At 48.7% G+C, this 17,520-nt stretch overlaps 1 protein-coding gene across 1 annotated transcript in view; it reads left to right on the top strand.

Moving 5' to 3' along the window:
• bin3 (bridging integrator 3) overlaps positions 1-17,520 on the top strand; it is a 39,227-nt gene that overhangs the window by 9,911 nt on the left and 11,796 nt on the right. Inside the window, exons 3-6 of the mRNA XM_064347353.1 lie at positions 1,436-1,476; positions 4,009-4,070; positions 7,012-7,148; positions 13,006-13,046. Of these exons, the coding sequence (XP_064203423.1) occupies positions 1,436-1,476; positions 4,009-4,070; positions 7,012-7,148; positions 13,006-13,046 (281 nt within the window). The remainder of the gene's footprint in view (positions 1-1,435; positions 1,477-4,008; positions 4,071-7,011; positions 7,149-13,005; positions 13,047-17,520) is intronic.

Genomic DNA, 17,520 nt, shown 5'->3' with positions numbered 1-17,520 from the left:
GTAAGAACAGTGTACAAATTCACATGTTCCAAGTGTAAACCAGAGGGAACTGCCTTAACCTGCTGAACCAAACGCAGCCAAACTGTTCCTCTGCATTCTTTCTGGATATTTATATCAGTGTAAGCATAGCCAGCTAGCTTTACCACAGGCTTTATTTTGTGTGCGCGTGGAGCTGTTTGTGGACTGGCAGTGCAGTAGGCTCGGTGCCCTGCATCGTACTGGCATCCCTACTGGCACCGCACCGGGCAGGGCCCGGAAGCTGGGGGTTCGCTGGCGCTGTTGGCGCCCTCCGGTCCTCCGGAGGCCGCGTGACGGACAGCCCTGGCAGCGCCGGCAGAGTGGGCGCCGCCTCCGCCGGGGGGGGGGGGGGGGGAAACCGCTTCCCCTGTAATCTGTCTGTGGCCCCGCGGCGGACGCGAGGAACCCGTCTCCCGTCTCCCTGTGACATCACAGGGGCGGGGGGGGTGGGGGTGGGGGGGCCGGCCGCGGGCTGGAGGCTCCCCAGCGACAAGCTGCCCGCTTCCTCCCGCCGCGCTTGTTTGTTTACGCGGCGGCCCGCGCAACCTCAAGACAGGAACCCCCGCTGCCTCCGCCCGGCCCGGCCCGGGACAATTAGAGCAGCCAGAGCCCCAAGACGGGGGCTCCACAAAAACCTTACCGGCCTAAATTGAAACAGCATTGCGCAAATTACAGGAGATGGAGTTAGTTGTTAATTGTGGAAGAGACAAGGGGGGGGGACCACAGTGCACTCACAGTGTATGTCTGTGTGTGTGTGTGTGTGTGTGTGTTTGTGTATGAGAGATGCACTGGGATGCAGTCAGAGAGGGATTAGACCTCTGCAAACAAGGACAGTGACGAACACCAGAACAGACTGGGATTTCCATTAAGGGGACACGATATTCCTTCCGAGATATTGTATGTTCTTCATGCACACTGGTCATTGTCTTCATTTCATCACTTCCTTGTTTTCAGAACTTTCTAGATGTTCTAGACATAAATGACACAGATAGAAGTATAAGGGAATCCCTCCGGGCTTTCTTTTCCCCCTTTTGAACAATGCCCCTCTTCAGAGCGGGTCCATGTTCTGAAATAATGACGTCAGTCTTACTTTAAATGTCCATCTCTCTGTTCTTCAAAATGGACAACTGTTGGTTCAGTGCTTATTTTCCCTAATGGAAATGACAGGATCTTTGGCCCGCAGAAGGCTTAAGGTGCCGACGTGGGCATTTGTGCACAGAACGCAGGTGCGGCTTGGCCGCTGGCTCAAACTCCCACCGGCCTGGCATGTTTTTCTTCCCCCTCAACGGGTGCCACCGTGACCAGTGATGGAATGGAGCGGGTTGCCCACACGTTGCTTTTCAAAAACCAGCCCAGTGCCTGCTCTTCTCCCATCAGATGCACTCATTTCTCTGGCATGTGTGTTCTGTCTTCACAGGTTGAAAGAGACTTTGAACGAGAATATGACAAGCTCCAAAAGTAAGTTTTTGTGTGTGTTCGACAGCTTTTTTTTTTTTCTCCATGATATATTTCTGTCGTTGGGCGCCCACGTCGTTATTGTTGGGCACGGTTGCCATAGCTGAGGAAATTTTTGCATTAAGCCCTCTAAGCACTCAAACTTTTGGGTCGATAGAGAAAAGACATGAACGCAAGAGCGTCCGCAATCTCGCGCTACATTTTCATTTGCAGAAAAACAGCGAGCGCTTGAAAAACCCATTTAATCTTGGGCCCATTTGTCCTCTTCATGTAAAGTTCTTCAGCCTAATTGCATCCACAATTGAAGTTGACAGTTAAAAATAACTGGTCCTCTGCAATGGCATGACAATATCACTAAGAGGGTTGGATATCCAATCATCCAAGTTTGGTGTAGTCCTTTGTTCCTGTGTTAAACTTGCATAAGTTACAAGACCCAAAAAGTTTAGTGAAATAGTGTACATTTGACTGCTGCAGACGTACCACAAAGCCCACAAAATCCTCGCTTGCTAACAAAAGCATCTGTGGCAATGAAGTGCGGTCTCTCAGGTTAAGGAGACTGGCTGTGAGCTGGGCCCGGGCATGTGGGCGGTGCCCTGGGTTTTCACTGAGTGGGCGGGCCCACACGCAAAGTGATAACCATTGCAGATAGACACCGTGATGAGTAAGAGGCTATGGGGCTTTTCGGGGGGGGTGTTGAAAATTGCATAGAGCAGGCATGTAAGAACAATTTGGTTGGACAGCACCTGTGGGCTACGCGGGGAACTCTCCCATGATCTGACGCAATGGTCTGATTCAGCTTTTTCACTCAAGCGTGAAGTTGTGTCACCTGAAAAACGGTTTCTATTTTTCCACGGTAAAACACGCAACACAAACATAGAAGTTCACATGTGCGTTTAAAATAGGTAAATCATACATAAAAATAAAAAGTATAATAAGTAAAATAAGTATATATAAATATATGATTTTATGAAAAAAGTATGTATATTTTAAATCTATATAATTCATTTTATTTTATTTTACTTCCTTGTTCAGAACATTAAAACGCGATTCCCCTGACTGAGCCTGGATGCGCGAAACGCCAGGCAGTCCACAAAGTGCCCTCCCTGACGAGTCTGGCATTAGCGCGACGCCGCTCGCAGCCCGGAGTGTTGGGCCGCGGTCCGTCGCCTGGCGCAGAGGCTGAGCGCCGCGCGCGCGCCGCGAGGAGAGAGGAGCAGCTGGCGCAGCGCGTCTCCATTAACACCCCGCGCGGAGCGGGCCTCACGTTCACCTGGCGCCGGCGGGGAGAGACTCTTCACACATGCTCCTGTTTTTTTTTTTTTCCGCCGGTCCGTCTCGTACGCGCAACTGCATTTAATGGAGACGCCTCCTCCTCCCCCTTTTTTTTGTCTTTGTCACTTCATCAAACGCTCAGGATTAACACCTCATCGTCGTCGCCGGCGGAGAATCTAATCTGCCTCTTAATTTTCTGCCGCTCGCTTAATTGATATAATGCCTGGCGCCTCACACGAAGCTGTCCCCACAGTCCGGTAATTGCTGCCGTTAGCCGTGACAGTTTTTATGTTGTTAACAGGTCCGCATCGCGCTTGGGTTCCGAACGTCTCTGTCGCTAGTTAACCGCGCGCCGCCCCCCCTCGGTAGCCTTCCCCCCCCCCCCCTCACCAGCACGGCATTATGGGCCGTTTGTAAACCTCATCGCAAGGCCCAGGGACAAGGGGTGGGAGGTGGAGTTCTCATACACGATACGCCGGCTGTAGTTTGCGTGCAATATCGTTTGAAGGACGCTGATATGCTGGCGCCAGACGTCTCTAAAATACTGGTAGCTTAGCGGCGCTACTGGAGCGTTCGCTATTTTCTTCATCTCGCAATATACCGATCTTCTATTGGCTGCCTGCTTTGTTCTGTCTGCTGAGCTGTTGCTTTTCTTACGTGTGCTACTGTGATACAACACAGAAAGCTTGTTCCTTTAAATGATCTGTCTGACACAACGCTCTCTTACCGTGATGATATTTTAAGCACAATTTAATTACATAAAACAAAGAATAGTGTGATATATATAAATCCTCTGACACAGCTCTCTCTTACGGTGACGATATTTCGAGCACAATTTAATTGCATAAAACGAAGATTTCTGTGATATATATAATTATCTTAACAAGGGTATAGAAATATCTTCGTTGTCATCTTTGGCCCATATCGACCACCCAAAGTGAGAAAAACAGTCAGGTGTTTTGAGAGTGCGGTATAGAGTAGAGGTCTGGGTCACTGTCAGTCAGTGTGCGGTGTCTGTCTGGGCCTCTGGCTGGTGGAATGCACACTCCCTGCCAGCTCTCCTCTCTCTCTCTCCCTCTCTCTCTGTCTCTCTCTCTCTCTCTCTCTCTCTGTGCCAAGGCCGGGGCAGCCTGCGAGCCAGTCTCCGTAGCCGGCCAATCGCGTTTCCCCGAGTTACAGCGCTTCGATAGTGGCACGTTCACTGAGTCTCGCTCCAAGGTGCGTTGGGTTTGTAATTCGCTCTCTCCTCCCTCTGATCCATAGATTGGAAGACCAGACCAAGAAGCTGCACAAAGACATGAAGAAAAGCACGGAGGCCGACATAGGTGTGTACGCCTGCGGGGGGCGCTCCGCGGGGGGTCCTGCGGATCCGTGACGGATCCCGCCGTCTCTCTCTCTAATCTGATTAACCCCGTTTCACTGGCGCGCGGTTCGAGACGCTGGCGCTAACTGTTCCCAGTCTGCTGCGCGCACGCAGGACACGGAGCTGGGATCGCCCCCTGTTGTCCCGCCACACAAAAGCGACCTTCTCACTAAAACCTTACGTTGCTCACGCCTTCCCTTTTTTTCCCCCCAGGTCAGCCCTTCAGCTCAAAGTTGCCATTTTAGTGTAATCTGTGATTAAAATACGCACTCTGCGATGACGTGCTTCCTGCTGCTGCTGCATTTAGGCATTTTTTTTGATCTGCTTGGAAAAGTCTAGTCTTAATTGTGTTTTTGTAGTTTAGGCAAGAGGGGGAAATGAGTTCTGAAATTGAGCACCAGCTTCGCCCCCCCCCCCCCGGTTCCTACGGTACATCAGTCGCCCGTGTGGAGGGCGGGGTAATCGCGAAGGGGGGGGTTGGGTGGGTTGGGGTGCGGGGCTTTTTAATTTACTTTGTTTCGTGCTCCGGAGTACGGGAAGCCTCATCAAAGTAACGGAGCTGTCGGCTTCTCTGTTTTAATTAATGAAGCCCATCTGTTGCACATCTCTTCCCAATCAACCGCGAGCAGCCCTGAACAAAGCACCTCGGCGGCCATTTTCTCAGGGCTTCCCTCGCGCTCAGCCTCTCAGGGCTTTCTCGGGCTCGCGTCTTGGGGCTGCGTGTACATATGCTCTTTGTCTGTGTTCGCCGGAGTCCCCCTTCAGCTGGGATTCTCGCTTCACTGGCCTTGACTCATCGTAGTCCCCGCCGCATACCATGCTAAAAATGGCTCAAGTGGAGGTGTGGTATAGGGCATGATTCATTAGCCTTTATTTGCATTAGTCAGGTCATTTGCCTCTCACCATTATGAGCGCTGATGTCACGGTCTGCTAGAGCAGGAAAATGGAAGTGTGATGTACATTTCAGAAGAGAACCGGTGTTCATTTCCTGTTCATTTTGTTGGGCGAGTTGTAGAGAAATGTAACTTTAATATCATGAGCAAGTCCACACTTTTATGGTACATGACCAGAAGCCCACAAAGACATCGGGTCAAAACAACTGTGTCAGCCAGGAGAAACCTTCCGTTTATTCTTAAAACTGAAACTACTTGATTGAAACTAGCGTAATTCATCAGCATTGATCAGAGCAACAAGAAAATACATCAGCGATGGTCATGCTTAGGCCATTGAACACTGAACGAGCTGGGATGTTTGCATTCACTCCCTTGATTAAAGAGTTATATCTAGACCTTGGTGGTGGGCCACACACCAGACCAGTTCTAGTGAGCTCTTTTTCATTAGCTGCCATTTTGTGATCTGGAAAGATGCTCTTTAATATATAATCTCAATGAGGTCATCGATACAAACGCATACTTTTATATTCTTTAAATGGATATTGCAACGGGAGAGGAAAAAGGAGATGTCTCAATGTAAGTTACTGACCGCCGTAAGTCACTGACAGGGACCTATGGGTTTTTTCTTTGCACACAACATGCTCTTGCTGTAGTTCAAATGCAGACGATCAAAAGAGAAAATCCAGAACGTCTGGAACTTTCTTACCCTCTCTCCTTGTTCTTCAGTGGTTATCGTGATGTCACAGCATTGCAACAGCATTCTGATTACATCAGTTCTCTCATAATGTGCCTCAACTTGCTCTATACAGCTTAGGGCTATGTAATACTGTCGCCAAGGAACAATCACGTAGGTCTACAAAAGCACTTGAAGTATTGGTTTGTGCATGAGTATGTAGACAAAAATGTACTTATACACATAACCTTTGAGTTGAAGATTTAGTTCCTTGCATTGAAAAAACCAAGAATTGGCTTTAATTCTTCAGTCAGACGTTGAGGACAAGGTGCATTGTGGGTAGATTGAATTCAGGCCTGTCTGTCATTTGCTGGGGTCTGGCCAAATTCAATGTGGAGAGAAGGCGAAGCGAAGAATCTGATCACAAACTGGATTGGCTTGAGCCCAGTATTTGTTTAGCTGCTGAGTGGGAGGGTAGCCTCTGATGGGTATTTCCCCCACCCCCCTAATTAGGTATCTGGGATATCCCCCATGCAGCAAGCTCACCGCTACACACTGAGTCACAGTTGCAGGACAGTCCACACTGCGCTTCATCAGTAATAATATCTGCGTTTGCACTATTAGTATTATTTATGTTGATCTTATTACAGTTGATGTGATTATCTGTTTCGCGATCAGCGAAACTAACATGCAGAGATCCCACAAATAGTTTATCACTGGAGCAACAGCAGCAGAACAGGAAGTAACAGAAATGGTATTGCGCTTTAAATGCTTTGCTAAATGATAAACATACTACAGTAATTATTATATAGTATGTGTAAATATGATTCATGCTTATTAATAATTTTAGAATATGAATATGTTTTTAATATATATGTATATGTGTGTGTGTGTGTGTGTGTATATATATATATATATATATGTACATACATGTTATATAATATACAGTTGTAATACTATATAGTGTTAAGGTGGAATCATTTTATAAGATTAAATTGTGTTCTAAAGTATGTGTACAATTGGCTGTAACTGACATCTGCACTAGAAGCATTAGTGCCGGTTGACCGTACCGAACACGGTCCTCCCATGGTGCTCAGCTCCAGCTCTGTGCCGAACACGCCCCTCCAATGGCGTCGCGGCTCCCTTTTGTTCCCAGCATCCCCCGCCTGTGCTGCTGGCCATACGCAGCGAGCATGCCTGGGCCTATTCACGCGCTCGACAAACAACGCGCTGCGCGCCCACGCACCTACGCATACAACCCGTGACCGCGTTCAGCGCTCCTGGGTGGAGACTCACCCCCCCCCCCCCCCCCCCCCCCCCCTCTGCTTGCGTTCCAGCCATGTCCAAGGCCGCCGTGAAGATCTCGGCCGACCTGCTCAGCAACCCGCTGTGCGAGCAGGACCAGGCCTTCCTGGACTCCATGACCGCCCTGGACACGGCCATGAAGAGGATGGACTCGTTCAACCAGGAGAAGGTCAGTGTCCACTGTCCACCGGGCCAGCTGATCTCACTCGGCCTTAACCTAGCAGCAGATCCCATCGGGTTAAGAACACCTTTCTCTAGAGAGGCCTGTCCAGACAGTCAGCAGGGAAGGACAATGCATGTCAGCCTGTGCATGAGCCATTCACAATGCAAACAGCTCAAAGACTGAATAGTGCATGAAAGTCTGAGTTGTTTTGAGAAGTTGGTCCTAAACAGTGTTTAGAGGTGTCATACATATAAAATTGTCTGTTAAGGTCTTAAAATCAGGTAATGATGCATTCTGCTCTAATCGGAGTATTTTGTAATGTGCGTTGTGACCAAGGGGCATTGTAAATGAAGTACTGTCTCTCAGAAGGGATGTCTGGCCTTATTTGAGAAGGACCAGTATAGGTGCTCCTGGAAATCTACCGTCCTATAGGTTTTTACTTCAACCCTATTGGCGTACCTGATTCTACTAATTAGCTGCTCGTTGTGATCTCTAGCCTTTGAGTGTGTTGGGATTGGAGTGACAACCTATCGGACAGTAGGTCTCCAGGAGCAGGGTTGGGCAGCCTTACTGTAGAGCTTCGTCTCTGGTTCCTAACACCCCCCACCCCCGTTCCATGCAACTGCTCTTCAAATGGCATGAGCCCTCACACTGCTGTCTCAGGCTGCATCTAATTTGTGTATCATCGATATTACTGTCCCAAAAAAAAGTCTAAAATGGAAAATTACTCATTCAAGCCCGGAATTTCTTTTTTCTCTCCCTCTGGTTTTTTTTTATTACTCCTGATCTTGTGCGGGGGAATTTACATCCGATTGGTAAATTCAGCTTTTTTTTTTTTGGTAACTGGATGTGTTTATGACTCAATCAGGATGTTTAAAATATCACCTACTACAGAAGAGCCAGCTCTGCAGTCTCCGTGCCATTGCAATGGGATCTGGCTCTTTTTCAGACTCGCTTTTCTCATTCCCCAAAGCTCCGTGTGTGTGTGTGTGCGCGCGCGTGTGTATTCATGTGTGTGTTTTTGCGTGTGTGTGTGTGTCTTCTTTTTTTTGTTAATTTTTCTTCAAATCCTATTCTCTGTACATGTTATTAAAATAGTAATTTGAAAGTAATTGCTGAGGGAGTCTCTTGCATTGGAAGCACAGCACCTTCAGGGCATTCTCCACTGTAGGAATCCTATTGTGGATTTCCTTAAAGACAGCAGAGTCACCGTGGGATTGCCGCTGGTCCTTGAGGAAGTGTGAAGTCAGATATGAGTAAAATGTTCTGGGATTCTCATGCTTCCTCCTTGATTGGCATTCCTAATTGTTGTTGCCTCTACCTCATGGCAGTACCCAAGCAGATAATGTCCCTGTTAAAATTCCCAAGTAGCCCAATGCTGACCAGAGCAATTAGTGACGCATTGCTGTCTGTGCGACCAGTCCAACCCATCCCACAGCCTTTCTGACTTGTTTAGACTGTGCTGCCCAATCACAAAAGGGCAAAACTGAACTGTTGTTTCAACTAAGCATATCGTATTCTGTGAACTCTGAGTTGACCTTGTTATGGGGTCTGTGTGTTACCCCTTTCTGATTGGAAACAACAGAGGGGGATCAGTCCCCCATATCTCTCTCTGTAGTCGCTGCTCTTTACAGAAATACCACTCAAAATGGTGGCTAAAGGTTTGGGTGATCCAAGTAGTTAAAAACTTTGTCCAGGACTCAAATGTGGACCTTAATTGGCCAGTGGCACCCCAGGAGGCGGGGGGGGGGGGGGTTTAGTTGGCAGGGTAGTCCTTGCCTCATCGTGCAAGTACAGCATGTTAGCCGGATTTGGACCCTGCCATCTTTTGTGAGAAAGTTAGCGTGTGTACACGTGTCTGTGAAACGGCGGAGAAAGCAGTCGGATTCCACAGTCCTCAGGGGATACTGTTATGCAAAGTCCATTTTCAAAATAAATAATGAAGCCTCCCTGCCGACACTTCCTTTTCTTGGCAGATTGGGTATGAGTAAACGTTCTCGCAGCAGATTTTTGAATCAGCAGTCGTCAGGCTTCATCGGATAAAAAATCTGGAAAAAAAGCAGCTAAAAGGAAGACTCTGTACCGCGGTCCGCACACCTACGGGTTTTCGTGCAAAATAGAAACGGCGCTTATTAAAGGAGAAAGGCCCCTGAAGTCCGCTGCCCATTTCGCCATACGTCTCATTTCTCCTCCAGCCTGGACTCTTCGCCCGCTTAACTGGGGTCAGAGCCTCGCGGCATTTTAAATGTCTCCGACAAATCTCCTCCCCCTCACCCGAAAAAGGTTGTGATCTCACGCTCCTCGCTGCCCCCCATTCACCCCCTCCCCCCCACCCCCCCCGCCTGGCCTCAGTCGGCCTCTTCGGTTCCGGAATTGGCTGCTCTGCGCTCAAGATATCAATCGCGCCCTTTGATTCCAGTGTGAAACGCACTTGACCCCGCGTCCGGGGGTCACGCCGTGGAAGCGGAGGAGCGCTGATGAGATTTACGCACCTCAATTTAAGCCTCTTCCATGTTTGACTATGGGCTAAGGGAATGGTGCGTGTTTTGTCTGTGGGTACCGTGCATCAGAACAGAGGATTCTATCCAGGATGGCTTTGCTGGGGTCTGCAGCCGTGATCTACCGGACAGTGTCACGCTGGGATGCTAGCGGTGCTGTCACCAGCACAGAGGCAGCGCTTGGAATCATGAGCCATCAATCCAGGCGGAATCGATAGGCGAGGCAAGTTAGCCTTCTCACCGTTCCAGGATCAATACAGTCACGCACTGTGTGGGTCTGTTCGGCGTCTGCTGCTGGTCGAGATGGATGAAGATGTAGTTTTCAGTGTGACCCGCGCTTCTTGCCAAATGTTTGACCCACACGCACCTGTTTCTTCAAGGTCAGTGCTCTGCTCGGATGGTTATGCGCTGAAGTACTTGAGCAAATGTTCAAATACTACTTAAGTTCCTGTGATAATTGGGGTCTGGTTTTTTCCACGACCCCAGATCTCGTTGTTAAAACAATGGTCCATTTTTTGTTTTGGCCATCTGATTGAGTCTGGGCCGGCCCTGGAACCTGCGGACTAGTGACTTTTTCTTGACCTGAGCTCACTGCCAGAAACAGACCGTTGGGAGTTGAGCTCTGTCTCTCTCTCCCTCTCCTTTCCTCTCTCTCTCTCCTTCTCTCTATCCCTCTCCCTTTCCCTTACCCTCTTCCTCTCCTTCCCTCCGTCTTCCCTCTCTCCTGGAGCTCAGATGTGATAAATTCAGTAACTGACATCTGACAGACTACATGACTAAAAGTGTCTGGATGCCCCTTTGTCTGGGACTGTTTTTCATGGTTTGGGCTAGGCTCCTTTGTTCCAGTGAAGGCCTTTTCCTGTTTCAGCATGACAGTGCCTCCAGGCACACAGTGAGGGCCGTATAGAAATGGTTGTGTCGAGATCGGTGTGGAAGAACTTGACTGGCCTGCACAGAGGCCTGTCTTCAACCCCATTCAACTCCTTTGGGATCATTTAGCAAGCCAACTGCGAGCCAGGCCTAATCGGCCAATCAGTGCCAGGCCTAATTAATGCTCTTCCGGCTGAATGGAAGCAAATCCATGCAGCAATGCTACAGCCTCTAGTAAAAAGCCTTCCCAGGAGAGTGAAGGTTGTAAAAGCAGGAAAGGATGGACTGACTGTATATTAATGCCCATAATTTTAGAAGAGATATTGGATGTCAGGTATCCACATACTTTTGGCCATATAGTGTGTTTCTACAATGTCTGTGCGCTGTTGTCAGAATGGCTTGATTCTGCGATGTGGTTCCGTAGAGCGGGGCCGGCCTGAGCGGAGCCTGGTCCTGCCGGCATCGAGGTCCTCCAGGCCGAACGTCGCGGCTCCGGATCACGGGATCCCGCCGACTCCCGAAGACGGCTCGAGGCGCTGTGGAAGGCTTCATTTAAGGCTCTCGACGGTTCCATTTGGAGTTTGGAACATCACCCCAGGACGCCTCGTCTGTCGGCGGCAGGCCTGTGAATCGCACACAAGCGAGAGCGCTCGCCGGAATCCAGCCTCTGAAGGCGATCTGAACGAGCGGGCCTGAAACACGAGACCGCGCCCCCCGTCCTCACGGCCGCGCCGGCGAACAACGCGGTGCTGCGCCAGAAGGAGAGGGGGGAGGGAGTGGGGGGTGAGAGAGAGAGAGAGAGAGAGAGAGAGAGCGGTGAAAAACGTGCGGAGATAATGAAGGCAGGAGCGGGCCCTGACGAGCGTTTATTTCTGTTGAAAGGGGCCGGCGGTGGAGAAGAGCCGGGCCCCCCAGCCCCCCCCCCCCCCGCGCCCCGAGGGCCCCGGGCGGCCGAGGATGCGCCGCGCGGAGGCTATCGATTTCTCGGCGCGAGGAGCGGACGGGCGCGTATTTTTGGGAGGGCCTTGCGCGCCCGGGTGGCCTATGCCCCGTGACTCACGGAGACTGGCGGTTGCGGCGCTGGCCGCCGGCGTTCCGGAAGCCTCGCCGGAATGGGCCCCGGCTCCCCGCTCTGGGACGGGTCAGGGCGGAGAGGGCAGGCGCATGCTTAAGCAAATCTCCTCTCGCTGCCGATTTCCCCGGCTGGGCGCTTACGCACTCGCGTTTGACTGAGCTGTTTATTCGCTGCTGTTCGGCGGCGGGTTGGGAAGGGGTTTATGTAAATGGCTCTGCTTACTTCATTAAGGAAAAGAACCACGTTTAGCGAGTATTCCCAGGATCCAGGATTGCGAGTTTGCACTTTAAAACCATTAATTCTTGTTTTTTTTTGCGCACGTAAAAAAAAAAAAAAAAAAAAAAAAACGACTGTTGTAGTTCAGCGAATTTCGTTTCTGCGAAAAAAAGTCGCGTCACTTGTTCAAACAGTCAGGCACGTTACATTTGACTTAATCTCACGATTGACAATCTGCCAAATGTGAGGTGAAGACTCAGCTCTTTGTTTTGGAGCCGAATCCGAACGTCTCTGTCTGTTTGCTGACAAACTTTCTCTGCTGTGTTCTTCAGCTCGAGTTGTTTGCCAGAATTACTTTAGTGTTCTGTCACAGATATAGGTCTCCGGAAGACATCTCCAAGCCCTGATGTAAATGACGTTGGAAAGTTTGTTAATTGCACGCCAGCTTCTGTCTGTTAGACTTCAACGCTGGGCCGGAGGCTTGGAGATGATGTTCATTTGCTTTCATTTAAATTACCCCCCCACCTTCCTCCTCTTTCCCTCCTTCCTTACCCCACCCCACCCCACCCCCCCCCCCACCCCCCCCAAAAAAAAACACAGACTCAGACAACAAGAAAGAGTACACAAAAATATAAACTGTTATTGTTAAAATGTTTGTTTGCAAAAGAACTTTGATGTTGTAAGGCGAGCCACCCTCCGCAGGATCTGAAATCGGTGAGGCTTTGCTTTCATGTGCGTCCCCTGACAGATCAGCCTTTACTATCGCTCCCTCTATGAATATTCAGGGCTCCGTCCTCCGGGCTTGTGTGCAATAAAGGAGTCAACGTCAAGAAAGTTTAGATGACCCCCCCCACCACCACCACCACCACCAAACCCCAATTTGTGCTTTTGTTGTTAGAATATGGGTGAGGGTTTGAGGGAAACCAAAAAAATAAAAAGCCCCAGTAATTGTTGATTGTTTGCGTGGATGTGACATCCGGAGGTAAATGAGAGCTTTAGATGTGCTCGGAAAGACGTTTTTTTAAAAAGCCTTTGTTGAACGGAATTCGGGGCGAACGTTAAAAAAAGGCAAAATTTAAACAAGGTCAGAACGTAAACAGTCGGAACGCTGCGAAAACCGCCGTTTTGTGCGCACGGCGGACAAGCTGGCGAACGTTCGGCTGCAGCGTAAGACGCTAACCTTCCCGCGCCCCTTTCTCCACAGGTGATGCAGATCCAGAAGACCGTAATCGATCCTCTTAAAAAGTAAGTCTGGGTTTTCCTATTCTTGAGTGATGTTTTTTTTTTTTTTTTTTTGTTTCTTTCTGAAAGCTAATGCCTCTACCCTTGAAATTCCTCCCTCGTCTTTGTGAATGGCTCTGAAGGCATGAAAAGAGTGAAAGAAAGAGAGTGGAAACAATGGGTTAAGGAATGCGTTTAATAAAAAAACGGAGTGGATAGTAAAAAAAAAAATATATATATATAAATATGTCCGTGAATGGCGCTGCTGTGGCAGTGTGTCTGGAAGAAAGTTTATTTGGCTCTCCGCCCCCTCGCCCCGTCCACGGTCTCTGTGAGCGCTATTCCATTCCCGGGCCTGTCAGACGTCTCTCCAAAAGCGGGCCTCCGGGGAGGGGCCCGGAAGAGGAAGCAGGCCCTTAACAAGCATTCGGAAGACGGGCGTGATTCCTGCCCTCGGCCTGACCACTCCCTGAGCCCAACGCCCCTGCACTGTGTGTGTGTGTGAGAGTCTGTGTGAGTGTGTCTTAGTGCGTCTGTGTGCCTTTATTTGTGTGTGTGTGTGTGTGTGTGTGTGTGTGTCTTAGTGCGTCTGTGTGCCTTTATGTGTGTGTGTGTGTCTGTCTGTGTGTATGAGTGTGTGTGTGTGTATCTGTCTGTGTGAGTGTGTCTTAGAGCGTCTGTGTGCCTTTATGTGTGTGTGTGTGTGTGTGCCTGAGTATGTGTGTGTCTGTCTGTGTATATGAGTGTGTGTGTGAGAGTCTGTGTGAGTGTGTCTTAGTGCATCTGTGTGCCTTTATTTGTGTGTGTCTGAGTATGTGTGTCTGTCTGTGTGTATGAGTGTGTGCGTGTGTGTGTGTGTCTGTCTGTATGAGTGTGTGTGAGTGTGTCTGTGTGTCTTTGTGTGTGTGTGTGAGCCCGTCTGTGTCTGAGTATGTGTGTGAGTCTATATTTGTCTGTGTAACTTTGTGTGTGTACGTGTGTTTACCCATATGCATGCATGTGTGTGTGTATGTGTGTGTGTGTGTGTATCTTTGTTCTTGTCTGTCTGTGTGTGTGTGTGTTTGTGTGTGTGTGTGTGTGTGTGTGTGTGTGTGTGTGTGTGTGTGTGTGCGTGTGCCTGCTTGTCTGTTTATGTCAACGTGTGTCCTTGAGTGTATTTTCCATTGTAACAGTGAGGTCTCTGACAGTGTTCACATAGTCAGTTTGTGTTTGTGAGGGCTGGAATGCATTAACTGTCTAGCAGCCTCTAGTAAGCATGTCCTGAATCCGTGAATATGGTTGTTTTGGTGTGTGTATGCCTCTGTGCTCGTACAGTTCTGCTGAGTATGTGTGTATCTTTGTGTACGTGTGTGTCTGTGTGTCCGTGCGTGAATGTATGCATGTATGTATATATGTGTGTCTGTATGTCGGTGTGTGTGTCTGTGTGTGTGTGTGTGTGTGTGTCTGTATGTTGGTATGTGTGTGTGTGTGTGTGTGTGTCTGTATGTTGGTATGTGTCTGTGTCTGTGTCTGTGTGTGTGTGTGTGTGTGTGTGTGTGTGTGTGTGTGTATGTATGTGTGTCTGTATGTTGGTGTGTGTGTCTGTCTGTATGGGTCTATGTGTGTGTGTGTGTCTGTATGTTGGTATGTGTCGTGTCTGTGTCTGTGTGTGTGGTGGTGTGTTGTGTGTATGTATGTGTGTCGTGTTGGTAGTGTCTGTGTCTGTGTGTGTATGGTGTGTGTTGTGTGTGTGTATGTGGTGTCTGTTGTTGTATGTGTGTGTGTCGTGTCGTGTCTGTGTGTGTGTGTGTATTATGTGTGTCTGATGTTGGTGTGTGTGTGTGTGTGTGTGTGTGGTGTGTCTGTATGTTTGTGTGTGTTGTGTGTGTGTGTCGTATTTGTGTGTGTGTGATGTTGTGTGTCTGTTGTTGGTGTGTGTGTGTGTGTGTGTGTGTGTGTGTGTGTGATGTATGGTGTGTCTGTACTGTTTGTGTGTGTGTCGTGGTGTATGTGTGTCTTGTATGTTGGTGTGTTGAGTGTGTCATATGTTGTCGTTGTTGTGTGTGTGTGGTGTGTGTGTTGTGTTGTAGTTGTGTTGATGTGTGTGTTGTGTGTGTGTATGTGTGTTGTTTTGGTGTGTGTCTGTGTCTGTGTCTGTGTGTTGTGTGTATGTATGCATGTCTGTGTTGTTGTGTGTGTGGTGTAATGTATGGTTCGTATGTTGTGTGTGTGTGTGTTGTCTGTCTGTATGTTGTGTGTGTGTGTGTGTGTGTGCTGTGCGTGTGTGTGTGTGTATGTATGTGTGTCTGTAGTTGTGTGTGTGTGTGTTGCGTGTGCGTTGTATGTTGTGTATGTGTGTGTCTGTATGTTGTGTGTGTGTGTGTGTGTGTATGCGTGTCTGTTGTGGTATGTATGTGTGTCTGTATGTTGGTGTGTGTGTGTGTGCGTGTGCGTGTGTGTGTGTGTATGTATGTGTGTCTGTATGTTGGTGTGTGTGTGTGTGCGTGTGTGTGTGTGTGTGTGTATGTATGTGTGTCTGTATGTTGGTGTGTGTGCATGTGCATTTCTGTGTGTGTGCACGCGCACGCACGTGGTTCCTCTCCTCCCTCTGAATGTTCTGGTGGCTGCTCTGTGACAGGATGGACTGGTTCTAATTTCCTCTTCCTGGTGGGCGGCAGGCGGACGTGTGGGCAGGCTCAGAACATGGCAACCGGCCCGGCTTCCTGGGCCAAAGCAGGGGATTGGCTGGAGAGCAGGACTCTCCCAGGACAGCTTACACGCACACACACACACACACACACACACTGCTCGATGTGAGCTTGTGCGCTCTGGCGTAAACAGGAGAGTATCTGTGAGGAGAGCTGAGTCACTCCTGTGTCCAAATCCAAACTCTTCACACCCTCCCCCCCCCGCCCAAAACATACCGATTAAACATGCTCATTAATAAAATACACCATTACGAAGCAATATTGCTTTTAATCAATTTTGCTTTTATTGCAAAATTTGCTAGCCGTTTTTGCAGAACTGTAAAGTTCTTCAGCATTGTTTGTTGGATTTAGTAGTTCACTTCTACTCGCTGGAAATCGCCGGTCTTACGCGCCTCTGAAAAACTGACAAAAGGGTTAAAACTACGACTGCCGGACCCGGGCGGTTTTTATGTGCAGCATGGCACGGTTGACCTTCGAACGCTGGCCACTCTTCCATTTGCTTGCTCTGTTGCCTCTTCATCGGAATCAATAAAGAAAATTCTTTTGAAAGAATCTAAAGATTCCGACCGAAGCTCAACACTCAAGCTTCCAATTCCATTAGCGCATGAATAACTGAATGCTCATTATGTTTTACTTTATTTTTTTCTCCCACTCTTTTTGTCTCTCTCTTTTTTTATCACAATCTACAAGAAAAGGTCTAGAATCTTTAATGGGAAGGGAAATGCTCAAAGTGTGGAAAAGCATTCTGTTAATGGATGGGCTCATTTGACTGCTAATTAGGCGCAATCACTAATTTGACGAAGTCGCCGTGATACTGCCCCACCCCTCTGTGCTGTGGGCCCCGGGCGAACAGTAGCTTTTCATATAAACGCTGAAACGCAGTTTCTTATGAACACTGAGAAGTGCCGAGATGTTTCTCGGAGTAGTCCTTTCAACAAGAGGGAGTATAAAAGTGCGGGTTGAGGGACTGATAATGGCCACAGTTTTTGCCAGCGTCTACGAACGGACAAACAGGTATTCTCTTGTAAGCAGGACCAAGAGTCGGCACACACACACACAAACACACACTTTCGACACACAAATCAACACCCACATGTTGAACGTCGATTTCTACCACAATGTAAAACTTCTTTCCCAAGTCCGAGTACTTGAGCCCCCCCCCCCACCCGTCGGCGAGGTCAGTGGATGACGTCATTGTGTTTATTGGGGAGGGGGGTGGGGTGGGGGGGGGGAGGGAGCGTGGGCACACAGCTGCTCCTTGTCTGCTGGAGCTTGGGTCTTAACCCTTTCTGCTCTGTGGGAGGCTAGCCGTCACCAAGCCTGCTGAAAAGCACAACTCAGCCCTACTCTTCTTCACTCTTCAGTCATCCTGACCACTGTCCTCTGCTGTGGGCATTTCCTACACTAGTATACCTGAACCATTCATCGAAAAATTTTAAACCCTTAGAAGATTTTTGGGTAAAAAAATTGCTTATAATTACAGTAGTGACTATTTCGTCATCATTAGACATCATTATGGTCAGTTAAGAAGACTCTAATCACATATTTGTCATCTTGCGCCTTAAAGGGCTAAAACACATAGCATATTTTTTAATAACTTTTCAAGTCACCTTTTTCCTTGTCTCCCTGATTTAGAATGGCCCTTTGCTGCATTGGCTGATATTTTGCGTTCTAATTGAAGAAAGATTGATTTATCAGCGTACATCCCTCAAGTGTGTTCTTCTTTCATTTTTTTATAGTCTTTGTTTTTTTGACCATGAGAACGTTCCACTTTGAAAAGCCGTTTAGCACTTGTGATATCTTTGGGTAGG

The sequence above is a fragment of the Anguilla rostrata genome, chromosome 8, assembly GCF_018555375.3.
Source record: "Anguilla rostrata isolate EN2019 chromosome 8, ASM1855537v3, whole genome shotgun sequence".
Lineage (NCBI taxonomy): Eukaryota > Metazoa > Chordata > Actinopteri > Anguilliformes > Anguillidae > Anguilla > Anguilla rostrata.
The sequence above is the reverse complement of the archived record's forward strand: the minus strand, read 5'-3'. Positions and strand labels throughout refer to the sequence as shown.